The sequence below is a fragment of the Dromiciops gliroides genome, chromosome 3 (genome assembly GCF_019393635.1).
Source record: "Dromiciops gliroides isolate mDroGli1 chromosome 3, mDroGli1.pri, whole genome shotgun sequence".
NCBI classification, from domain to species: Eukaryota; Metazoa; Chordata; class Mammalia; order Microbiotheria; family Microbiotheriidae; genus Dromiciops; species Dromiciops gliroides.
Window position 1 is genome coordinate 614,554,043 of NC_057863.1, and position 25,833 is coordinate 614,579,875.

Genomic DNA, 25,833 nt, shown 5'->3' on the forward strand with positions numbered 1-25,833 from the left:
CAAAAGGACATTGAACTTATTTATTTAGGAAAACCTTGAAGGAAGGAAGACAGGCTACTGGTTACAAGTTCCAGCCATGAGTCATGAGGGTTGGGGAGGGGGATGGAAGGGGGTGCTTTTATGGATGAGGCAAACATTTCCCTGGAAAAAGGCAGTCCTGGGAAGATCTTGGGGGAACTAGGGGCATTTCCAGGGTGCAGATCGTGTCTACTCCCACCCCCTTTCTTAGAAAATAGCTTCAACCCTTCTTGAGTTTTCCATTCCTTCCATCCCCTCCCTCAGGATTAAAGTGCAGCTGGTTAAGAAGCAGGAGTAGAATTGGGAGAGGGGGGACTGTGCCTCCCCCAATGGGCCCCAAAAGTGTGTCTGTTCAAACACTTCTGACTCAACCCAGGATAACCCTCAAAGATTTCTAGATCACTTACATGAAGGTTGGAATAGTTATCCATCTACCTTCCTCCTCCAAATGGGGTAGGATCTAGGCCTTTCTTCCTGGAAGGTTTCGAGGATGGGGTCCCCATTTCTCGAGGGGCAGCTCTGGTCAATCTCACAAAAGGAGATGACAGGTGAGAAAGCCCCCATTTAACCTTGGGAAAAACATCCCTCCCGTCCCTAGGCTAGGCCAGGCTCCAATGTACGGCCTGGAAAGGGTTGGGACCAAAGAGGCTGGGGCACAGATGGTGCTGGGGTGTCTCCGGAGAAGACAGAGAAGTGTTTCTGAAAGGTTCCCCCAAAGCCTCCTCCTCATCTTCACCATTCAGATGGCAGAGAAAGTATCTCTCCCCCATTTCATGGTGTATCTAGAACAAAGCCAAAAGGAAGACCCGGCGATGGTGCCTCCCACGTGCTCAGATGTTCCCCCAGCAAATTATGGTATCATGGGAAAGGACCCCTGGGGGAGAAGAGGAACATTCTCCAATGAGAGGAGAAAAACTCTCCGCTTCCACCTTCCCCAGCTCTAGAGTCAATGCCACATTGCTGTACCCCATCGCCCCACCCCACCCACCATGCCACACATCTACACAGCACTGCAAGTTAATCTCCCTACTGCCAGCTGCCCACATTTTTTTAAATCCATCTATTCCTTGGTAATACACCTGTCTTAGGTCCCTCAGAGGCCCTGGTACCAGGGGGTACAATGCCACCAGTCCCGCTCCTAGCCGGGGACCCTCACTTCCTACCTCTCTGGCCCTGGCTCTAGGTAACTAAAGGGCTGAGTCAATGTAACCCTCAAAGAAAGAGCTGAACCCTGAGGACCCCACTTAGCCCCAACATTCCCATCCCCCACGCCCACCCCAGGTTTCTCATACAGAATAGATGAACATGTGCAGCATGGATTCCTGCTTCCCCCTACTCTCAATAATTGCCATGACAACCGGGCAGTAGTCCAAGTCCATCCACTGACCATGGGGAGGGGGGTGGGGGCCCAGCCTCTCCTCTTCCCCACAGGAAGGTGGGAAGCAGAGTTCCAAGGGAGGGGGGTTGGGGGGAGGGGAAGGAAAAAGAAAGAAGAAATCACTCCTCAGCCCCCTCCTCCACAGGGTGGGTGGGACCAGGAGGTTCCTCGACCTCGAGGGAATGGCGGCCAGGGTGGGAGGCAGGGTGCTCCTCTCTGCCGTGCGTGAAAAAGCTCATTTCCTCGTGGCTCGCCTCTTTGCCGCAGGCCTGGCAGCTACAGTGGACAATCTTCTCTACCAGCTTGTCCACTCGGGGCATCTCATCATGACTGGGACAGTCCAGCGTCACCTGTGAAGAAGAGAGAGGCCAGGGGAGATGTTTCCCACAATCCACAGGCCCACTCCCATCGATACTTGCCCCCCATTGACATTCGGGATCCTCAAGGGAAAGGCTGCCCACCCTGATCAAGCACACTGGGGAACCCCACCCCCGCCTTGCTTTCCTGGGCTTGCAAGCCCCTGAAGGAGGACTGAGAAGGTAGAAGGGAAAGTGGACTGAGAGGAGATGGATCACAGCAAAAGGAGGGAGAAGAGAGGACATGGAGAACATGAGGACGGAAGTAACAGAGACAATGGAGGATGGGGAAAAGGGGGGAGGGGAGAAGGAAGATACAAGAAACAAACACTTTACATATGTTATCTTCTTTTTTTGGCGGGGCAATGGGGGTTAAGTGACTTGCCCAGGGCCACACAGCTAGTGTCAAGTATCTGAGGCCGGATTTGAACTCAGGTATTCCAGAATCTAGGGCCAGTACTTTAGCCACTGTGCCACCTAGCCGCCCCCTACATATGTTATCTTATTTGAGCCTCTCTCAACAAGACTGTAAGTAAGGTAGGCACTGTTGTCGTTACCATCTTTATTATCTCCATTTTTCAAATGAAGAAACAGACTGAGAGAATTTGAGTGATTAATCTAGGATTACAAAGTTAGTAAGTGTCTGAGGCAGGATTTGAACTCAGGTCTTCCGGACGCCAAGTGCAACATTATCTGCTGCACCACCTAGCTACTTCCAAGAAAACAGGAAAAACAGGTGATGAATGTTAGAAACACAGGGGAGCTTTGGTTGTGGCTGCCATTGAGGCTACAATCGCACCACAGCCATGGCCATCTGCTACCCCATGGCCGTGGGCCTCAACAAGGACCACAAAGTTACCAAGAACGTTTCGAAGACGTGACACTGCCGCCGCCGTGGGTGCCTGACCAAACACACCAAGCTTGTGCGAGATAGGATCCGGGAGGTGTGTGGGTTTACCCCTTATGAGAGGCGGGCCATGGAATTGTTAAAGGTCTCCAAGGATAAGCGAGCCCTAAAGTTCATCAAAAAAAGGGTGGGCACTCACATCCGAGCCAAGAGAGAGGAGCTCAGCAGTGTCCTGGCTGCCATGAGGAAGGACGCTGCCAAGAAGGGCTAGACTGGACCCTGCCTGCCTTGCCCCAGTTACCCAGTAAATTACCCAATAATGATTTGACAAAAAAAAAGAAGAAAGAAACACAGGGGAGATGGAGGTAACAAGTAGGAGGAAAAATGGGGAAAATGGAAACAAAGGGGAAATGGAGGAGGTGGGGGAGACAGAGACAATGGTGGACAGAGGAAATGGCAAGTAGAGGCAAAATGGAAAAGAGAAATAAAAGAGAGATGGAGAGAGTGGAAGATAGAGGAAGGGGGTGAAGACAGAGGAGACAAGAAACGAGATAGAGGCAATGGATAGTGGAGACAGAGGTGAGACGGAGGGAATAAACTGGAGGAAACAGAAGAAAGATGAAGACAATGGATGGGAGAGAGTGGGATGGAGGTAAAAAGAAGAGAAGAGAGATAAAGACAAAGAATGGAAGAAACAAAGGGAAGACAAAGGTAACACACTGAAAGAGACAGAAGGGAGATGGAGGAGATAGGAGAGAAGGAGCTAACAGTTGTGGAGAAAGGAGGGGGATGGAGACAGCTGTAGTTTCTAATGAAGAGGAGGCTCTCCTATTCGTTCTCTGAGGGACCAGAGTGTTCAGGGAAGAGGTCAGGAAGGATGGATTCCCAGGGGTCATACTCACAATTTCCCACATGGACTGAGAAGGCATGCAGGAGTCACAGTGTACCAGAGACTCTGTAGACTGGGGAAAGGTGTTGGGGACACTGTAGCTGAAGCACTGTCCTAGACAGGCCCTGATAGGATGGGGAGAGAAAAAAGCAAAGTAGAGACAAGCAAATTAGGTCACTCCCCATCGCCCAGCTTCTCTCAGATCCACAATTTTCTAGTGGGAGTCACAGGAGGCAAAGAGAGTGGGGCCGGGTAAGGAACCTGCAGTCATTTTGTGTCAAGAGGCAGATACCAGGTTCTGCCAGTGCCCAGCTCTAGACACTCACTGAGCCTCTGCCTACATCAAGAAGGGTCCTAACCCTCCCTCTTCCTGCACCTTCCTCCCTCCCCCAAATATCCTCTCCCCTGATTGTTTCCCTCCCCTCAATTTCCTCCTCCTCACCACACTCACCTCCTCCCATCTCTCCCTCAGTCCAGCTCTTACCTGTTCTGGATGGATTTCGATTTACAGCCACTGTGCCCCACAATTTGGGTGATGTTCTTGGCCTCACACCAGGCACTCTTGTCTGGGAACAGTGCCAGCTTGTTGATGGGAGGGGGGGCAGCCAACAGCACCACAGGAAGGAGGGCACCCACCAGGACCCACAGCATCATGCCCAACACCACCAGAGCCCTGTAATTGGACCCAGAACCCATAGATGAGGTCCTGCTGTCAGGAAGATCACGTCCAGTAGAGTCAAGTAGAGCTTGGCCTCTCCAGTTGAGAATGGGAGTTCCTTCCCAGGCAACATGGAGCAGTAGGAATAGTCCTGGATTTGGAATCAGGCCTGGATTCAAATATTAGCCCTGATGCCTGCAACCTCTCAGGAGAAAAGTGGTGGACTACAGGTAAACAATGCGGTACATACTGTCTCTGTTCCTCATACATAACATTGATCTCTCATCTCTATCAATATCCAATCAATGGGCATTTATTAAGCACCTATGCCAGGAGTTATGTTGGGCACAAGAGATGCAAAGAACAAAATAAATTAGCCTTCATCCTTAAGAAGTCTGCATTCTATTTGAGGAAATAATACATAAAATGTATATAAATCAAATACAAGGTAATTTGAAGGGAAGAAACATAAGTCAGGGTAAGGATCAGAAAAGGCCTCAGGTAGAAGGTAATGACTAGTAGAAACTTGGAAGGAAACCAAGGATTCTGGGAGGTGGCAATGAGAGGGGACGTTCCATTCACCAGGTGTAGCCAATGCAAAGGCATGGAGGTTGGAGGTGGAAAATCCTGTGTGAGAAACAGCCATGAGGCTGGCTTGGCTAGAATGCAGAATGCAGGAAAGGGAATAATGTACAACGAAGTTGGAAAGGCAGATCAGGATGAGGTTTGAAGGGCTTTAAATGACAAAAAAAAGGAATTTCTATTTGATCTTAAAGGTAACAGGGAGACATTGAAGTTTACTGAGGAGAGGAGTGACAGCATCTGGTGTGTGCTTTCCTAAAATCACTGTGGCAGCTATGTAAAGGGTAGACTGGAGAAGGGAGAGGATTGAAGTGTTGAGGACCATTTGGACCGCTACTGCAATAATCCAGGTGAGAGCTCCAGAAGGTACACACTAGGCTGGTGGTTGTGCGCATAGAGACAGGGGGAAAGATGAGAGGGAGAATTGACAAGAAGCAGCATTCAATTATATATAGCAGGCCAGGAAGAAGAAGTCAAAGATTACATATCATGAACCTGGCTGGACTGGAAGGATAGTGGTGCCCTTGATAGCATTAAGGAAGTTCAGAAGAAGGGTGGGTTGAGAGGGAAAGAGAATGAGTTATGTTCAGGATTGTTGAGTTTGAGATGCCACTGAACATCCAAACTGAAATGTCCAGTAGGCAGGTGGTGATATGGGCCTGGAGCTCAGGAGAGAAATGAAGGCTGGAGTCTTCTGAGTCTTCTGAATAAAGATAATTAAATCTGCGGGAGTTGATGGAGTCAACAAGGGAAGAGGGAAGAGGATCCAGGATGGAGCCTTGAAGGATATCCACAGTTGGGAGAGGGGTAGATAGGGATGATAATTCATCAAAGGAGGCTGATAAGGATCAATCTTTGCACAGGCTGTCCCCCTTGGTTTAGAATATACTCCCTCCTCACTGCAACCTCTTAGAATCTCTTGTTTCTTCCAAACCTCACCTCTAATGCCAACTTCTACATGAGGAATTCCGGTACCACTACCCCCCCCCCCCGTTATTAATGCCTACCTGTTGCAAAACTATCTTGTATTTGATTGTACTTTATATTTCCTTATATGTGCATATGTTGTTTCCCCAGACAGAATGCAAGCTCCTTGAGAGCAGGAACTATTTCATTCTTCTCTAGGAAGACCCGCCACCACCAAAGGCCATCTCTCCCCTTGCCTTCCCTTCACCCCTTACCCAGAACTCCTGGCCACCCAGATCCCATCCAAGCCATCTGTTTGTATCAATTGTATGAGATAGAACTCATCGATTTGATTTCTTCCAGAAATGGAGGACCCTCATCATTGTCTGCCATGGCTCTATGTCCTCCATGTCCCCAGGCACTGTCATCTAACATCTTGATGTGATCCATAGTTCCCTGGGCCTTGATATGCACCCCAATTTTGAATCTCTGGGCCTTCTGCCCTGCAGCTTAACCCATTACTATACATCATCTCTCCCAAGTAGAGTGTAAGGTGCTCAAGAGCTGGCACTGTCTCACTTTTTATATTTGTAGCCACAGTTTTTACACAAGTAAACACTCAATAAAGGATTTTTCATTCATTCATTTGTATCTCCATTATCTAGTATGCGTTAGGCCCTAGGTAGATGTCTCGGAACCAAGAGATGTGGTATGGTAACCTTTCCATAACATTTTCAGGTGTCATCACAGACACATTACTAAATTTGGCCTTGATCCAGACACATGGTGGTAAGAAGTATTATAGATTACATAATTGCCTCAACTCTGTATTATATAAAGGTGGGGAATATAATATTATATATATCTATATATGTATATATAGATATATATACACATATATAGATATCAAGTTTGAGTATGAGTTATATTTTGAAGAACTCTCACTTTTTAATGTGATCATTGACAGTGCTATGCTAAAAATCCAGCAGTTCAACAGCTAAAGTAAGAGTCCAGAGACAACCAAAGTCCAGACCAGAGTCCAGTTTTCCTGATGACATCTCACCACTCCAAAAAGACAAGATCTCAAAGACTTTAAATGAACAGTTTTGTTTTGTTGGGTTTTTCACTTCTGTTATTATATACACCATTTGTAATATATATTCTCTGCAGAGGCAGAGCGTCAAAGTGTTGGTTCATGAGGGATCGCCCCTCTGGACAAAATTTCCCCTTTCTCCCTTTTCTATACTGTTATTAACATATTGTTTGTTAGCATAAGGTATTATATTCTGTTATTTTTTACTGTTTCATCAAGTAAACACCCTGTGTTCCTCAAAGAAACAAAGGGGATAATGTGGTAAGATTATTGGAATTTGGCTGACTCATTGGGAGGGGCCACACCTGGCCTGCCCTGAAGTGACTATGCTGCTGATGTCAGCAGGAGAAATCACTCTCCACAGGCAGTTTTGAAGGACCTCCCCTTTTGGGGGAGGAAGATTAAAGCTCGCTGAAGGGAGTCTCAGTCTCTTCCAGAGTCTCCTTCTTTCCAGACACCCAGGTGGTGAGTTAACATAAAAGCCCTGCTTTCTTTTGAATTAATTAGCTGAACTGGAAGCGAGTTGGGGATTGTGTAGACTTAGGTTAGAGCTAGGAGGATTATCTGTATTTCTTTTTCCCTATTCCCTTATCTTTGATTTTTATTAATTTCACCTTTGCTGTTTATTTTGTTCCCATTAATAAAATCTGATTCATTTGTGGAAAAGAGGCTGTTGGGCTCCTTTGTTATTGGCCTGGAAGAAATATCTAAAAAGGCAGTTCAGAAGGGAGGGAGCTTTGGACCTAGAGGTCCCTCATTATTTCCAGGACCACAATATTACGGTGAGCCACTCAATTAACTCCCCATATATTAAATGTGGCCCTCACAAGTACATGGCAAGCACTTAGTAAATGCTTTTTCATTGATTTATTAATTAGAAGGGAGTAGTGAGGGAGGAAGTCTCTGGGAAATAACTAATGTTTTGGCGTGGGGGGGTTTCTGTTTGTTTGTTTGTTTTGGTGGGGCAGTGAGGGTTAAGTGACTTGCCCAAGGTCACACAGCTAGTAAGTGTCATGTGTCTGAGGCCGGATTTGAACTCAGGTACTCCTGAATCTAGGGCCGGTACTTTATCCACTACTCCACCTAGCTGCCCCCCAGAAATAACTAATGTTTTAAAAAGAACATCAATAAAGCATGTTTTTAAATGCCAGCCCTGCCACTTACTACCTATGAGACTCTGGGCAAGTTACCCCCCTCCCTTATGGGTTGGACTAGGTGCCTCTTGGATCCCTTCAAGATCTAAATTTCATTATCCTACTTCACAGAATGACAACATTTTAGAGTAAAAAAGACCTAAATGGCAATATAGCACAACCTGTACTCAAAAATGAATTCTCTCAAAAACTAGAAAGCAATCTGGTAGAAAAAGTGTTTAAACTAACACCTTATACCACACTCCACAATATACTCTAAAATCATATGTGATCTTAATATTAAAGATAATTCCATAAAAAAAATAGAAGAGAAACAAATTACATACCTCCCACAGGTATGGTTAGGAGATATATTCTTTTTTTAATGTTTTCTTTTCTTTTTCCCAATTACATGTAAAAACTTTTTTAACATCCATTTTTAAAACTTTGGGTTAGGAGATATATTCTTAACAAGAGATAGAGGTAATTACAAAAGATAAAATAGTTAATTTTGATTACGTGAAACAAAAGCTTCTGCACAGACAAAACTAATGCACCTGGGATAAGAAGGGAAGTAGTTAAATGGGGGGAAAATCTTTGTATTAAATTTTCTGATAAGGGTTTGGTATCCAAGATACAAAAATAGTTAACAGACATAGATAGATATGTTATAGTTACAATCAATTTATTAACTGTATTTTAGTAATAGATCAAAAGGCATTTGTTCAGGGAAGCTAGGTGGCACAGTGGATAGAGCATCGGCCCTGGAGTCAGGAGGACCTGAGTTCAAACCTGGCCTCAGGCACTTGACACTTACTAGCTGTGTGACCCTGGGCAAGTCACTTAACCCCAATTGCCTCACCAAAAAACAAACAAATAAACAAAAGGCATTTGCCAAAAGGCATTTTGGATATATATGTATGTGTAGAGGATAGATTAGAGATACATATATTGAAAATAACAAATACTTTTTGAGATATATGTGTGTTTGTATATATGTAGGTGTATATGCACATGTATACATACAAATATACACATATAACCAAAAGTAATCCCCAACAGTTAAGTGGTCAAAGGAGTTGAACACACAGTTCTCAAAAGAAGAATCACAAACTATTAATAACCACATGAAACAATGATCCAAATCCCTAATAATAAGAGAAATGTAAATCAAAACACCCTGAGGTTTCATCTCACACTCTGCAAATTAGCACAGATGACAACAGATAGCATTAGTCAATGTTGGAGGAGTTGTGGAAAGATAGGCCCACTCATGCATTGCTGGTGAAGCTGTAAATTGGTACCACCATTTTTTAAAACAATATGGAATTAACTCATGATAGAAGAGGATCTCCAAATCCAGGGGAAAAAAAAAAAAGAACTGTGGAGTATAGATGCTGAATGAGGTTTTTCGTCATTGCTCTGATTTTTCTCTTATAACATGATTAATGCAGAAATATGTTTAATGTTATTATGTGTATATATATAAAACCTATATCAGATTACCTGCTGTCTAGGGGAGGGGGCATGGAGGGGAGGGAGGGAGAAAAATCTGAAATTGGAAAGTTTATATAAACAAAAGTTGATAACTATCTTTACATGTAACGGGAAAAAATACTTTATTAATTTTTTTAAAATACCCATGTACGATATATGTGTGTGTGTGTGTGTATTGTGAGTGATGAAGAGAGTTCCCCAATCAATTTGACAAGGTCCTCAATCAACCTGATGAGATCACTGGGTCTGGGTCATTGTTGGAAAGCAACCTAAGTACACCTCTTCATGACTCCTAGGCCATACTGATTGGATTTCAAAGACTATAGGGCTGCCTCCTGATGACTGGATCATTGAACACCAACTGTCTCTCTCTAACTCTCTATTAAAGCAAGTTGGTCAATTTCAAAAAAAAAAAAAAAAAAATATATATATATATATATATATATATATATGGAATTATGCAAGTAAAGTAACTAAAATGTCCATACTCTTTGACCCAGAGATTCCATTACTAAGTTTAGACACCAAAGAGGCCATTGATAAAAAGAAAGTCCCCATGTACACCAAAATATCTATTGTAGCACTCTTTATAATAGCAAAGAATTGGAAACAAAGTAGATGTTCATCGATTGGCTAAACAAATTGTGGTACATGAATGTAACAAAATATTAGTGTGCTGTAAGAAATAATGAATGTGATGAATATAGAGAAGCATAGGAAGATATATATTAATTGATGCAGAATAAAGAACCAAGAAAACAATATACACAAAGACTACAATAATGTAAACAGAAAACACAACCACACACACAAAATAAAAAGTTTATGTTGCAAAATGATAAAGAACCAAGGATGGCCCAAAAGAAAAGAGATGAAAAGATATTCTTGGACCACCCCTTGGCAGAGGTGGGAAGTGCACATATTTCAGACTTTTTCAATATTATTGCTCAGTTATACTGATTCTTTTCTCCTCTTTTGCTTTCTTTTTTTGTCCTTAAAAATAATATTTGTGGAGCAGCTAGATGGCACAGTGGATAAAGCACCGGCCCTGGAGTCAGGAGGACCTGAGTTCAAATCCGACCTCAGACACTTAACACTTACTAGCTGTGTGACCCTGGGCAAGTCACTTAACCCCAATTGCCCCGCAAAAAAATTAATAATAATAATAATAATATTTGTGGGGCAGCTAGGTTGCACAGTGGATAGAGCACTGGCCCTGGAGTCAGGAGGACCTGAGTTCAAATTCAGCCTCAGACACTTAACACTTCCTAGCTATGTGACCCTGGGCAAGTCACTTAACCCCAATTGCCTTGCAAAAATAATAATAATAATAATAATAATAATAATAATATTTGTTATAAGGGTTGGTTCTCTGGGAGAGGGGGGAGAGGGATATTGGGGGAAATTATGGTGATGTAAAAAATAAAAGACATCAATAAAAACTTATTTTTTAAAAAGGATTCTTTCTCCATCACACAGACAAGTGGCCATCTATACTTTGCTTTAAGGTCTCCACTGAGGGGGAGTCCACTCCCCATTCTACTTCTGGGCAGCTCTAATTGTTAGGCAAGATCTTTTATATCAAGCCTAAATTTACTACTTCACAACACTGAACCCAATGTTCCTGGAATTGCCCACTGTTGCTAAATAGAACATGTCTAATCCCTTTTCCATGAGATAACCCTTCAAATACTTAAACACAGCTTTCCTGCTAACTTCTTTTCTCCAAGTTAAACAATCTCCAGTTCCTTCAATCCTAATATAGCAAACACTTGAGGCCCTTCATCATCCTGATTATTTTTCTATGGACTCTCTCCAACTTACCAGTGTCCTTCCTAAAATATGGTGTCTGAAATTGAACACAGTACTCCAGATCTTGGACCAAGGCAGAGCAGAGCAGAACCATCCCCTCCTGATTCCTGAAAGCCATGCCTCTCTTAAAGCAGTTCAAAGTCACATTATTTTTTTGATACTTTACCACACTATCAATTCATGTCGAGCTCACAGTCCACTAGAATCCCCAAACCTTCTACTGAAAAACTGCTGTTAAAAACCTGGAAAGGGGCAGCTAGGTGGCACAGTGGATAGAGCACCGGCCCTGGAGTCAGGAGTACCTGAGTTCAAATCCAACCTCAGACACTTAACACTTACTAGCTGTGTGACCCTGGGGAAGTCACTTAACCCCAATTGCCTCACTAAAAAATAAAATAAAATAAAAATAAAAATCGAAAAAAAAGAAAAAAAACCTGGAAAGACTTAAGTGGACTGATGCTGAGTGAAGTGAGCAAAACCAGGAGAACACAATACATAGTAACAGTTAACACTGGGCAATGATCAACTGTGATAGACTTAGCTATTCTCAGCAATACAGTGATCCAAGATAATTCCAAAGAACTCATCATGGAAAATGGTCTCCACATCTGGAGAAAAAATTATGGAGTCTGGGGCAGCTAGGTGGCACAGTGGATAAAGCACTGGCCTTGGATTCAGGAGGACCTGAGTTCAAATCCAGCCTCAGACACAACACTTAACTAGCTGTGTGACCCTGGGCAAGTCACTTAACCCTCATTGCCCTGCAAAAAAAAAAAGAAAGAAAGAAAGAAAAGAAAAGAAAAAAAGAACTATGGAGTCTGAATGAAGACTGGGGCATACTATTTTCACTTTTTTGTTGTTTTTTTGTTTTTTCTTTCTCATGGTTTTTCCCTTTTTTCCTGATTTTTCTGTCACAACATAACTAATGTGGAAATATGTTTAACGTGATTGTACTGTACAACATTGAAAAAAAGAAAAGAAGCACTGCTGTTTAGCCATGCCTTCCCCATAAAATACTTAGGAAGTCAATTTCTTGAATCCATGTAAAACTTTGCATTTGCCTCTATTGCATTTCATTTAATTAGATTTAATTCCAGCTATGTGTCATCTGCAAATTTGATTAATAGGTCACCTACGCCTTTATATGTCATTGATAAAAAATATGAAATAGTACAGGTCCTCGTCTAGCTCTATGTTAGACCAAAGCATACCCAGTAGCGGTTGTAGGCAACCATGGGATACCATTCACTTGTTTTACAAAATCAGAAATCAAGAAAGGCCTGAATGAAGGACCCTCCATAGGAGCTGAAATCACTGAAGTGGAAGGAACTACTCAGACTACACAGAATGTTAGAGATGAAAGAGGGCTTAGCCAATCCCCTTCCTTTTCAGAGAAGGAACCTGAAGCCCAGATATGGGAAATTACTTCCCCAAGATGATATGGGAGTATTCATGGCACAACCAAGGATTCCAAGATTTCCAGACTCCAAGCCCAGTGTCCTCTGCAGGGCTTCATGCTAGCGAAGTCGTAGAGCTCATTCCCCTGTCAGCTTTGGGACAGAATTATTCCTAAATCCCTCCCCTGAGGCCCCATTCTGATGGTGAGGAGGGGGCCTTGGGCATGGCAATGAAATAAAAGCCTTGGCAAGTTCTGTCAAAGCTGGAGAGGCTTCTAGTACAAGCCCTGGGGATGACCTCTATGTGGAATATCCAAGGGTCAGCCTAGTTAAGCTTGAAAAGACTCATTGGCAGTGAGCTGGACGGTAGGGTTGGAATTTTTTTTTCATCCACAGCCAACAATCTACAAAGACCATCTCTACATTCTTCCCTCATGGATGGAGCACCTATGTCACTGAAATTCCAAATCTTATAAATACTGAAGGAATGGTTATTGTTGTTTAATTGTTTGTCAGTTGTGGCCCCATTTAGGGTTTTCTTTTTTTCCCCCTTTTTTCCAGACCTTTATTTTTTTCCAATTACATGTAAAGATAGTTTTCAACTTTTTAAAGATTTGAGTTCCAAATTTTTCTCCCACCCTCCCTTCCCTCCCCGCTCCAAAAAAGCAGCAATCTGATATAGGTTATATATTACAATCATATTAAACATATTTCCATATTAGTCATATTGTAAGAGAAGAATCAGAACAAAAGAGAAAAAACACAAGAAAGAATAAACAACAATAAAGACCAAAAAAGCAACAACAAAAGTGAAAATGGTATGTATCAATCTGCATTCAGACTCCATAATTCTTTTTCTGGATATGGAAAGCATTTTCCATCATGAGTCTTTTGGCATTGTCTTGGATCATTGTATTGCTGAGAAGAGCTAAGTCTACCACAGTTTAGCACCATACAGTGTTGTTGATACTGTGTACAGTGTTCCCTTGGTTCTGTTCATTTCACTCATCATCAATTCATGTCAGTCTTTCCAGGTTTTTCTGAAATCTGCCTGTTTATTGATTCTTATAGCATAATAGTATTCCCTTACATTCATAAACCTCAACTTGTTTAGCCATTCCCCAGTTGATGGGCATCCCCTCAGTTTCCAATTCTTTGTTAACACAAAAAGACCAGCTATAAATATTTTTATACACGTGGGTCCTTTTCCATTTTTTTACAATCTCTTAGACCTGGTAGCAGTATTGCTGGGTTGGAGGGTATGCACAGTTTTTTAGCCTTTTGCTCTCCAGAATAGTTGGATCGATTCACAACTCCACCAACAATGCATTAGTGTTTCCAATTTTCCCACATCTCCTCCAACATTTATAATTTCCTTTTTTGTCATATTAGCCAATTGTATAGGTGTGAGATGGTACCTTGGAATAATTTTAATTTGCATTTCTCTAATCAGTAGTGATTAATTGAGAACATTTTTTCATACGGCTAGAAATAGCTTTAATTTCTTAATTTGAAAACTGCCTGTTCATATCCTTTGACCATTTCTCAACTGGGGAATCATTAGGAGTTTTCTTGGTACAGATACTGGGGTGTTTTGCCATTTCCTTCTCCAGCTCATTGTGAGAATCAGAGTGCTACCAACCTGCTGAGAAAGATATTGCAGGAAAACTCTGCCATGAGGAGAAAGCATGTGACTTAGCATCCAGAAGTGACCTTTCTGGGGTTTCAAAGATCAGATTGGCATCAGAAAGTAATGTCTGCCACCTGTGGGTCATGTCAATCAGCTTGGAGCTGTGTGTGTGTGTGTGTGTGTGTGTGTGTGTGTGTGTGTGTGTGTGTGTGTGTGTACGGCCCTGTTTCCTGGGAGGCTTCTGGGAGAAGCAGTGGAGAAGCGAGGTCTTTTCGATTACAGACTTTGGCATGGTGGGGGTCTTCATGTGGGCTGCTAGGAAAGGAAGGTTTTTTTCTCTCTGGCTATACCAAATAGATCTAAGCTAGGATTTTCCATGCTATAAGAAATCTGTTTTCCTCTCTCGATCTCTTCACTAACTTCTAATACACTTTAATAAATACTTAAAAGGCTAAACTCTTGCTAAAGCTTCTAATTTAAGGTGACCACTCATTAGATTTTAGACATCACAGCTAGAATTTTAGACCTTACATCATTTTACAGATGAGGGAACTGAGGCAAACAGGGTGAAGTGACTTGCCCAGGGTCACCCAGCTAGTAAGTGTCTAAAGCCAGATTTGAACTCAGGAAGAAGAGTCTAACTCTGGGCCCAGTACTCTATCCATTGAACCACCTAGTAGCTCTTACTCTCTTGTTTTCAAAGACTTACATACAGTTTATTCATTCACTTCTTCAGTAAGCAATAAATAGCAGTGTGTGCTAAGCCAGAGCTATATCTCTCAAATACCCTGCAATCTCTTTTTTTGTTTGTTTTTCTTTTTTTCTTTCCTTTTTTGTTGTTGTTTTTGTTTTGCAGGGCAATGAGGATTAAATGACTTGCCCAGGGTCACACAGCTAGTAAGTGTCAAGTATCTGAGATCCGATTTGAACTCAGGTCCTCCTGAATCCAGGTCAGGTGCTTTATCCACTGTGCCACCTAGCTCCACCCCCCCACCCCACCCCCGCCCCGCAATAATGTTAATTTGGAAATTGCCTCTAAGAATGCAAATTGAAATTCATTCATTCCTACCCATCTGAGCAACTCTTGACCATATTCTCTTATAAGTTTGCCACAAGGACCCATTTAATATGCTGAGCTGCACTGAAAAAGATAGAATCCAATATGGGTAAATACAAAGTCCTGTCTGGGTTCAAAAAAAATCAATGCACATTGTTGGTGGAGTTGTGAACTGATCTAACCATTCTGGAGAGCAATTTGGAACTATGCCCAAAAGGCTATAAAAAGTGCATACCCTTTGATCCAATAATACCACTAGTAGGTCTATATACCAAAGAGATCATAAAAAAGGGGAAAAATCAGCACACAAGTACAGAATGGAGGAGGTGTGGCTGGAGACACCTGGGGTCTAGCTCTGGCTCTGACACTAGCTCCTCATGTGACCCTACAAAAAAGACCTGAGGGTCTTGGTGGACGGAGTTCATGCTTCATATAAGCCAATGGCCCCAGAAGCTCATGGGGCTTTTTAACAGTGTTCAGGGTGGCAGAGATAATGTTTCTGTCACCCTCTCTCCTGGGAAAATGTGCCTGGAATCCCATGTCCACTCTGAGCGGCACATTTTAGGAGGAGCATTGACAATCTGGTGCATAATCAGAAAATCCACCTGGATGGGTTAAGTGACTTGCCCAGGATCATACAGCTAGCAAATGTCAAATGTCTGAGGCCGGATTTGAACTCAGGTCCTCCTGAATCCAGAGCTGGTGCTTTATCCACTGTGCCACCTAGCTGCCCCAGGGGTGGAATTCTCAATGCAGTACATCAGCTAACCTCAGAGGAGACAAAAGACTCATATTTCTACAGTGAAAAAAATCTTTGTAAAAGTGCATAGCTGGGTGCCTGGCACACAGCAAGTGCTAAGCCAGCTGTTTTCATCATCATCATCATCATTAACAACCCTAGGCAGCAGGTAGTGAAGATATAACAATAGTACATTTACATAGCATTTTATTGTCTACAAAGCACATTACGTGTATTATCTCACCTGAACAGAATAGCCAACTACCACAAAAATAGATGGCATTGATATAGTGCTTTACGGTTCACAAAACGGCTAACAAATATTATATCATTTGACCCTCACGACAACCCTGTGAAGGAGGTTTTCTTAGCATCCTCACTTCACAGATGAGGAAAGTGAGATTGTGACTTGTCCAAGGTCATGCGGCTACTAAGTATCTAAGGCTGGATTTTAACTCAGGTCTTGAATCCAGGTCCAATGCTCAATCCACTGAGTAAAGTATTACTATCCCATTTCATTGATGAGGAAATTGAGTTTCATAGAGATTAAGTGATTTGCCAGTGGTCACACAGCTATGAAGTGACCCAGGTAGGATTTAAATCTACTGAGCCCAGAGAAATCAATCTTCTTACTCCCTTTTTACTTTTCAGCCATCACAAGCTTATGATCAGTGATGCAGAACTACCCATCTCAGCCATGGGGTTCTCTTCTTCTGAACATCAGACTTATATCCCACCTACCCTCCTGAAAACCTGGAGATCAGGAGCGGGGGGAAGGGAAAGAGGAGGATAGGAGAGACACAGACACAGACACAGACACAGACACAGACACAGACGCAGACACAGAGAAAGGGCAGAGGGGAGAGAGGAAAGAGACAGACATAGAGAGAGAAACAGAGGGAGGGAAGAAGGGGAGAGGGGAGAGAAAGAGATACAGAGAGAAGGGAGAGAGGGGGGAGAGAATGAGACAGGGGAGGGAGGGGGAGAGAAAAAAGTGGGGAGAGAGGGAGAGAGTCAGAGGGGGGAAAGAAATGGAAAGAAATAGAGAGGAGAGAGACATTCAGACACACAGAGAGACAGAGAGACAGAGAGCACACTATGACTGACTAAGTTCAACGTCCAAGGGTACATAGTCTAGTAATGTAGTAGGAGGCTGAGCAGTACCCAGTCTTGTCAGCAGATGGCAGTGCAGGGCCACAGCTCAAAAAGGCTTCACTCCAGTGATATTAACGGAGAACTTTGTTCTTTCTCTGAGGATCAATTCAATTCTGCGGATGATTTCCATTTTACCATTTGGATAACTTAGTGGTCATCAAATACACTTACAGCACAGTGTCCTTGGGTCCCTGCCTCTGTCTATAAGAAGGGGAAAGGATGAAAGGAGGGAAGAGATCCAGAACCAGAGATTGCCGGACAATCCAACCTTCAGAGGGAAAGTTACCTGGTGTCCAGGGAAGAACACACTGGGCTGGGAGTCAGAAATGCTGGGTTCTAGTCCTGGATCCTGGTGTGACTTTGGACAAGCCCCTCCCTTTCTCTGGGTTCTGTTGCATTGTGTGGAATAGAAATGGCATTGGATTCAGACCCAAAGGGCATGAGTTCAAATTCTGACTCCAGCTCCCTGTGTGGTCTGTGGCCAGCTAATTCCCCACTCTGGGCCTCAGTTTCTCTTCTGTAGAATGATAGGGTTGGAGTCAAATGTCCATAAAGTCCATAATCTCTAAAACTGTGTGGTTCAATGATTATTGATCATAAGGGAATGCTCAAGGAGAAGGGAAATTCCCATTCTGGGAGCTTCAGAGGCTCTGGCTGGGGTAGATGTTGCCACAAGCCAGGTGCCCTTCACACAGCTGAAGGTTAAGGACTCAAAGGAGGCTGGGGTAATAGCCTCAGTTGTCCTGAGTTAATGAAGCCGAAATAACTAACCAGTCCTTGATATGATCAAATAAAGCAGAAAAACTCAGTCCTGAAACTTTGGACTTCCCAGTGACATCCAAACTTTCCCCCAACTCTTCAGCTATCTGACCCTGGACAAATAACTTACTGAGCCTCTGTTTCCTGATGTGCAAAATGGACCTCAAATTGCACCTACCACACAGGCTGGATGTGAGTAACAAATCTGTAGGCATAAGCGAAATCTCATCATTAAGCAGCTAGTGGGTAGAGCGGTGGGCCTGGAGTTGGGAAACTCTGAGTTAAAATCCAGCCTCCAACACTTACTTATTCTGTAAAAGTGGACAAGTCAGGGAGGCTAGATGGTGCAGTGGATAAAGCACCGGCCCTGGAGTCAGGAGGACCTGAGTTCAAATCTGACCTCAGACACTTGACACTTACCAGCTGTGTGACCCTGGGCAAGTCACTTAACCCCATTGCCCCACGCAAAAAGAAAAAAGAAAGTGGGCAAGTCACTTAACCTCAGTTTGCCTCAGTTTTCTCATTTGTAGAACAGGGATAATAATATCCATTTCCCAGGGTTGTGAGAATAAACGAGATACTATTTACAAAGTGCTTAGCTGTTAAACAAATGTCCCTAACTATCTTCATCCCGTTTGTAGGATTTCAAGCTGAAAGAACCCTTAGAGATCATCTTCTTGAACTCCCTAATTTTACAGAGAAAGAAAACAAGGCTCAGAGAGAAGTGGTTTACCCAAGGTCACATTAGTAGTAAGGAACAAAGGTGGAATTAGAACCCAGGTCCAGAGTTCTTTCTACTACCCCACACTGACAGTCTCACTGATAGTGGGTCAGGGGTGTTAAAAGGAGGGTTGTTCATGTTCGTGCATGAGTGTGTGTGTGTGTGTGTGTGTGTGTGTGTGTGTGTGAAATGGAAGCTGACACAAGGAACCTCAAAGTCCAATCCCCTTCCCCATTTTACAAAGGAAGAAATGGAGGCCCAGAGAGGCCAAGCAATTTGCCCAACATCAGTTAGAGGCAGGATTTGAACCCAGGTCCTCTGACCCCAGGGTACCTAGGTGGCACCCAGCCTGGAGTCAAGGAGAGTTATCTTCGGGGGCAGCTAGGTGGTGCAGTGGATAGAGGATAGAGCACTGGCCCTGGATTCAGGCGGACCTGAGTTCAAACTTGGCCTCAGACACTTGACACTTACTAACTGTGTGACCTTGGGCAAGTCACTTAACCCCCATTGCCCCACCAAAAAAAAGAAAGAAGAGTTATCTTCATGAGTTCAAATACAGCCTCAGACACTTACTAGCTGTGTAACTAGTCACTTCACCCTGTTTATCTCAGTTTCCTCATCTGTAAAAATGAGCTGGAGAAGGAAATGGCAAACCACTCAAGTATCTCTGCCAAGAAAACCCCAAATAGGGTCACGAAGAGTCAGACACAGCTGACAAACAACCCAATAACAACCTCTGACGCCAAATCCAGTCCTCTTTCTCCTGTGTCACGCTGTCTCTTGGGTGCTGAGCAAAGGGAGGGCCTAAGGAACCCCATCTTGCCACAGTCTCCAGCCTAGATTATCAGGGTTCAATCCTGCTGGGCTCAGCTTCCAGATCTTTCTGACATTTATGCATGACTGTCCACAGTCTGTTCAGGAAGGGATGTTCCCAACCTCACCCTGAACCACTGTTTCTTCAGCCCCACCACAGAACCGAGGCAAGAATCCCGGCTCTGAAAGATTCACTGATTGGCAAAAGACAAGTCCCACCCCCTCCGCAGGGCCTCAGTTTCCCCATCTGTAAAACAAGACCAGTGGACAATTGGGCTGCAACCTCCTTTCCCAGACTGACTGCACGTCTATGTTCCACCCTTGCGGGGGCCATCTCCCACCCTGACACCTTTGCACAGGCTGTCCCCTTTCCCTGAGGGCTCCCCTTCCTCACCACCTCCCCTTGGAGTCCTCAGCCTCCCTCAAGGCTCCGCCCTGTGCCATCTCCAACACAGAGGAAGCCTCTTCTTGAGCTCTACTTTGTCCGACTCGGGTGAAGCACGTCACCCCCCCCCCGGGCCTCTGTCAAAGGAGAGGATTGGCCTAGAAGAGGTGCCTTCTCGCTTTAGATCTGAGATCCTGTGAATCACAGAATCTCTTAAGTTGCCAGGGTCTGCCTGAGCAGGAAATCCCCTCTTACACCATCCCTCCTCCCCTCCGTGTGACCATCTCCAGCAACTGGGAGCTGGCTGCTTCCCCAAAGGGCCCCCTTCCATGGGTGGCCGTCTGCTGGTTAGGACAGCCTTCTTACGCTGAACAGGAATCTGCCTCCTTGAGACCCACCTACCAGCCCTAGATAGGCCCTGAAGCTCCAGGCAGGACAAGCCTTTCTCTCATCCACACAACAGCCCTTCAGATCTCTAGACTCGATGGTGCCTGCCCCTGCCTTCCTTTCTGTGTTAAACATCTCCCAGTTCCTTCCACCAACTCCCCCAGGGCCCGGCTTCAGGTCCCTCTCCCTCTGTCAGGGTCCTTCCCAAAAGGGGCACCCCAAATCCAGATAATCCATTTTTAAATACGTGTTTCTCTTTTCTTCCAGACCAGGAGTTTCCTAAGGGCACGGAGTCTCCTTGCTCTGTATCGGCCCCTGAGTTTCCTAATCCAGAGGTTTCCCTACAGGGTTTGAGCAGTCCGCCCCACTGTCTTCACATCACTTCTGCCCTGTGAGTTAGTTTGGGGAAGTGTGGCCACACTCTCTGATACAAGGGCAGGTCAGAGATCACAGGAGGGTCTGGTTGACAAAGCCCAACAAACGGGCAGAGGACCCATCCCAGAGAGAAGACTCCATGATGGGCAGGAGAGGTACCAGCCCTATCTATTCCCCTTTCCAGGCAATGTTCAGGGTCTGGGTCTGACACTAATTATCCAATTAACTACTCGGCAGAGCCTCAGTTTCTTCATTTGTAAAATGAGGGGGATGTTTACACTACCTTCCTCATGGAGCTATTATAAAGAGATCCTTCTGTTAACCTTAGAGTTCTATGTAAAAATGAGTTGTTGTTATTAGATAATCAATCAACAATCATTTATTAAATGACCATTATGTACTAGGTGGAGGCAGTTAGATGGCTCAGTGGATAGGGCATTGGACTGGGAATCAGGAAGACCTGAGTTCCAATCTTGCCTCAGACACGCACTATATGTGTGACCCTGGGCAAGTCACTTAACCTCTGTTTGCCTAATCCACCAGAGAAGGAAATGGAACACGAACCATTCCAGTATTTTTGCCAAGAAAACTCCATACTGGGTCACAAAGAGTTAGATACAACTGGACAACAACAGTATTCTAGGTACTGGGACCACAAAGGGCAAAAAAAGGGAAGAGTCCCTGGCCTCGGGAAGCTTACATTTCAGTAAGAGAAACATCATTGAGGGGGGAGGGGGCACAGGGGAAGGGGGGGATTAGTTTTTGTTTTTCATTCAGAAGAAAGGGACTCGGTTCCCTCAATTGTCAAATGAGAGGATTGGACCAGATGGCTTCTGAGGATCTCGGATGCCAGGAACATGAATAACAAGATAACACACTCTTCTCTGTTCTCCCTGCCCTCTCTTCAGGGAGCTTGTCCTCTGCTTCCTCCCTCAGCCTCTTTCCAATCCACATACACAGGAATAGCAAAAAGCCCCAGTGGGATCTAACCTCGACCTTGGGGAGTCCTCTCAGGGCCCTTCTCATAACCACTTATCCCCAGCCCTCCTCCTCCTTTCCCTGCCTTCCTCTACATTCTTCCCACTTTCCCATTCTCTTTCCTCTCTTCTCCCATCCAGCAAACTCTCTCTCAAGAACCCGGAGCTCAGAGGAGGACAAGAGCCAAGGGAGGTCCCAGAGACTGCTGGGGGGGGGGGGGGAATAAGGAAGCAAAAGAAAACAACCGGGATGGAAGGAAGAACCTAAAGGAGCCCAAGAGTGTCTGAGGTGTGGTCCTGCCATTTTGAAATGTTTGTGAAGTCAGCAGAGCATAGTGAGGAAAGAGCACCCACTACAGACCTAGGATCAAAGCCTGGACCTGCTCCTTACTGCCTATGGGACACCGGGCAGGTGAATTCAAGTCTCTTAGCCTAGGTTTTCTCATCCATAAAATGAGAGAATTGAATTAGATGAACTCTAACTTCTCTTCCAGATCTAAATTCAAAGCCCAAAGAAAAAGAGCTTAAAATGTGTTTTGCTCCAGGGGCTAAGATTCTCTACTGGTCATCTGAGGGCTGTGGGCAGCTCCCTCAGGAAGACACAAGCATTGCCCTACATTCAAAGAGGAAAGGAATGAAAATCAGGGTTTGGGGAGGGGGCCTCATGTTCAGAAAAGCTAGAGGAGAAAAGAGGCTCCCCTAGGCTCCAGCTTAAGGGCATTTCAGGGGGACTCTAAAGGCAACAGTAATAGGCACCAGTCCTAATCTGTTTTTCTACAGGTTCCTTCAATTCCAAACTCAAGGCTCCAGGATTGCCTTGGAAACCCTCAACAATGTGCCCCTCTCTCCTGACCCAGCTGTAAACATACACAGTAGGAAGACTTGGACTGCAGCTGTGGCTCTAACTCCAAGAGTTCCAAATGTGACCCTGGCCAACCTCACTCAGCCTTGATTTTATACGGATTACAATCAATATCCTCACTGAGGGCCCCTCCCAGCTCTGACATCCTGGGTTCTAGGGGCCCTCCCAGCTCTGACATCCCTGGGTTCTAAGGGTCCTCCCAGCTCTGACATCCTGGGTTCTAAGGTTCTTCCCAGCTCTGACATCCTGTGTTCTAAGCCCCCTCCCAGCTCTGACATCCTATGTTCTAAGGGCCCTCCCAGCTCTGACATCCTATGTTCTAAGGGCCCTCCCAGCTCTGACATCCTGTGTTCTAAGCCTCCTCCCAACTCTGACATCCTGTGTTCTAAGCCCCCTCCCAGCTCTGACATCCTGTGTTCTAAGCCTCCTCCCAGCTCTACCATTGTGTTCTAAGGGCCCTCCCAGCTCTGACATTCTCTGCTCTGAGGTCCCTCCCAGCCCCCAAATTCTATAAAAATGTCAATTCTCAGGGTGGTGCATCTGCAGCTACAACTCCCTCCCCCCCACACACACACTCCCCTTACCCAATACTTTTTAACTGTAGGCAGAGGGAACCACACCCTTCAAGCCATTGCCTTTCTACCCTTCCACCTCCAGACAACCCTCAGAGCTGGAGGGCTCCAACAGGGACCCCCCCCCTTCCCAACACACATCGAGAAAACAGTCTCCAAAGAAAATTCCTAATAACAAGCCTCTGTGCTAATGCAGGGACCCGCCCTGGCCCTCACATCTGTTCAACAGAAGTCTCACTGCAGACCCCACCAGCATCTCTGTCATGTGCTCTCCTGCAACAGCAATCTCCCCAGCCCTTGGGGTAGAAAAAACTAGAAGTTAAACTTAAGAATCTGAAGTTTCACTTAAGAATAAGGACACACATATACACTCTGAAATCACCTAGAGGGAGGGTTTTCCTTTAGCCCTTCAAGATCCCCAAAGAAAGAAAGGTGAGGGTGGGAGAGGGTCACCAGCCCCAGACAATGAATGAGTCAGTCTCCACCTCCTATTTTTCCTCAGCCACTGGAGCAAATTCCGTCCCCACTCTGTAGGGCACTACCACAGAAAGAAGGGGATCAGAACAAGAATCTGGCTATTCGGAAATTAACAAAGGGTGAAGGGGCCCTCTCCCAGGTTTTGGGTGGGGAGCAGGCTTGAAGCTTCTAGCCCTGCCCTAATCTCTTTTTCTAAAGGTTCCTTTAGCTCCAAACCCAGGGCTTGCAGCTCCAAGAGTGCCTTGGAAACCCTAAACAATGTGCTCCTCTCTCCTGACCCCTGCCAATGTGCCCCAGCTATAAACACACACACACACACACACACACACACACACACACAGCTGCTTCCATGGCTTCAGTGAAAGATCAATATTAGCACAGAAGGGAGTCCATGCAGGTGACCCAAAGCAAGGGACCCTGAGCTCAGCTAGGGGCCTTGAGAGCACCAGAATGGGGGGGGGTGAGATTTCCCTAGAATCTTGAAAGCCCCCTCCTCCCCAAAGAATCCAAGAGAAAGACAGAAAGCTACAGAGCTGGGATTATGGAGGGGGGGAGAGGAGAGAAAAAAAAGAAACAGAGACAGAGAGATCGAGAGAGAGATTGAGATTGAAGTTATAAATTGGGGGAAGCACTTCCTCTTCCTAATTCAAAGATTTTTTATTCTATCTATACCTCTCTAGAGAGCTCTATTCCCTCCCCGCCCCAAACCAGATTTTCACTATAGCCGAGTATGTTGAAACGGAGGAAGAAAAGAGATACCGAGACAGTGACAGAGAGAATGAAAGACACGGAGAGGGGAAAAGACAGAGAGGGAGAGGGAACGAGAGAAGAGGGGACGAGCAGAGGAGGGAGAGAGATACAAGAAAGGGAAAGGGAGACAAGGAAAGGGAAAAAGAGGCAGGGATAGAGAATGCGCGGCAGGAAGAGAGAACAGGAGAGAGAGGAGCGAGGAAAGGAGATTACGAGAAAAAAAAGAAGAACAGGGAGAAAGGAAAAGGGAGAGGGAGAAGGGGAGAGAGAAAGGGAGAGGGGGGAAAGTAAGACGGAAGGGAAGAAGGGGAGACAAGCAAGAAAAGAATGGGAGAGAAAAAGAGAAAGATAGAAAAAGAAAGGAGAAAGAGGGAGAGAGAAAAAGAAGGCGAAAAGGAGACAAGACAAACCGCGAGGAGGGAAAGAGCAAAGCGAAGGGGAAAGAAACAGAGGAAAGTAAGAAAGAGGAGACAGAGCTAGGGAAAAGCGAAAGACAAGCAAGGGCAGCGAGAAGGATCGAGAGAGAAGGGAGCGAAGGGCAGAGAGAAAGAGACTTGGGATATCAAGAGAAAAGAGAAAAAGTCAGGCGGGTGAGGGCAAGGGACGGGCCGAAAGACCCAAGGGAGCAGATCAAGTGCGAGGCAGAGCCCCTGTTGGGGGGGGGGGGCGGGGTGAGCTGCTGCTTATCCCCCCCACCCCGGTCCCCCAATTGCCCAGGTCTTTCAGAACAAGTCTCCACCATTCACAGGTTGATTGTTTTTGTCCCCCTTCACCCCGAAATCCAAGAGATGGAAATGGGGCCTCGAGCTGGGAGGGCGCTCGGACCCGGGCTGCCCGTGCCCTGCCCTGGCCGCTTCTTCCCTCCCCCGCGCCCCTTCCCTGCCTGGCCCTTCCTCGCCCTCCTCCGGCTCCAGCCAAGCCACTGCCCTGATGGCTCGGGAAGAACACTGAGGCTCCGCGGTGGAGCCCCAGCCTCCCCTCCGGCTCGTCCGCTCCCCTCTAGCTTCTCCGCCGGGCTCGGTCCTCCCTCCCCCCGCCCCCGTCCCTCCCGGCTGGAGGGCTGCCCTAGGGCGGGGGGCGTCTCGCCCAGGGCGCCAGGGACCCGGTCCCCGAGGCGGGCGGACGGGGCGCGCGGGGCCGGGACTCACCGTGCACCGGACAGAAGGCTGCTCCCATAGGGCTCACGCCAGCTTCGCCCTGGGGCGCGGTGGGGACGCACGGCCGGCCGGCCGCTCGGAAGGACGGACGGACTGACTGACAGACGGACTGACGGATGCTCGCCTGCCCGCCTGCGGGATCCCGTCTGACGCCGCAGCAGCCCGCGGGCGGCCCGGGCGCGGGGGCGCGGCGGGGACAGCCCCACGTCAGGGGTGTCTCCTCTCCAAATAGGGAGAGAGGGCGGGGGCGGGGAGAGGCCGGGCCGGCGCGCAGAGCTCGGCGGAGCCGAGCCGAGCCCCGCCGCCGCTCCCGCCCCCCACCCCACCCCGAGCCCAGCACCCAGCACCGCCCCGAGCCCGGCCGGCCGGCCCGCCCCGAGCGCTGTCTCCTGGCCCGAGGACAGCCCGTCCACCTCCGCGGGGCCTGAGAGCGCCCGAGCTCCGGCGGCGG

At 46.0% G+C, this 25,833-nt stretch overlaps 1 protein-coding gene and 1 pseudogene across 1 annotated transcript; one reads left to right on the forward strand and one right to left on the reverse strand.

The window, feature by feature from the left end:
• Positions 1–5: 5 nt before the first annotated feature.
• LOC122751256 (neuroblastoma suppressor of tumorigenicity 1-like) lies at positions 6–25,598 on the reverse strand. The gene is made up of 4 exons (XM_043998241.1): positions 25,374–25,598; positions 3,973–4,161; positions 3,502–3,613; positions 6–1,746 (listed from the first exon to the last, which is right to left on the reverse strand). Exons 2-4 carry the CDS (start codon positions 4,140–4,142, stop codon positions 1,516–1,518), a joined length of 513 nt encoding a protein of 170 aa, XP_043854176.1. The 5' UTR covers positions 4,143–4,161; positions 25,374–25,598; the 3' UTR covers positions 6–1,515.
• LOC122746215 lies at positions 2,559–2,870 on the forward strand (annotated as a pseudogene).
• Positions 25,599–25,833: the final 235 nt, after the last annotated feature.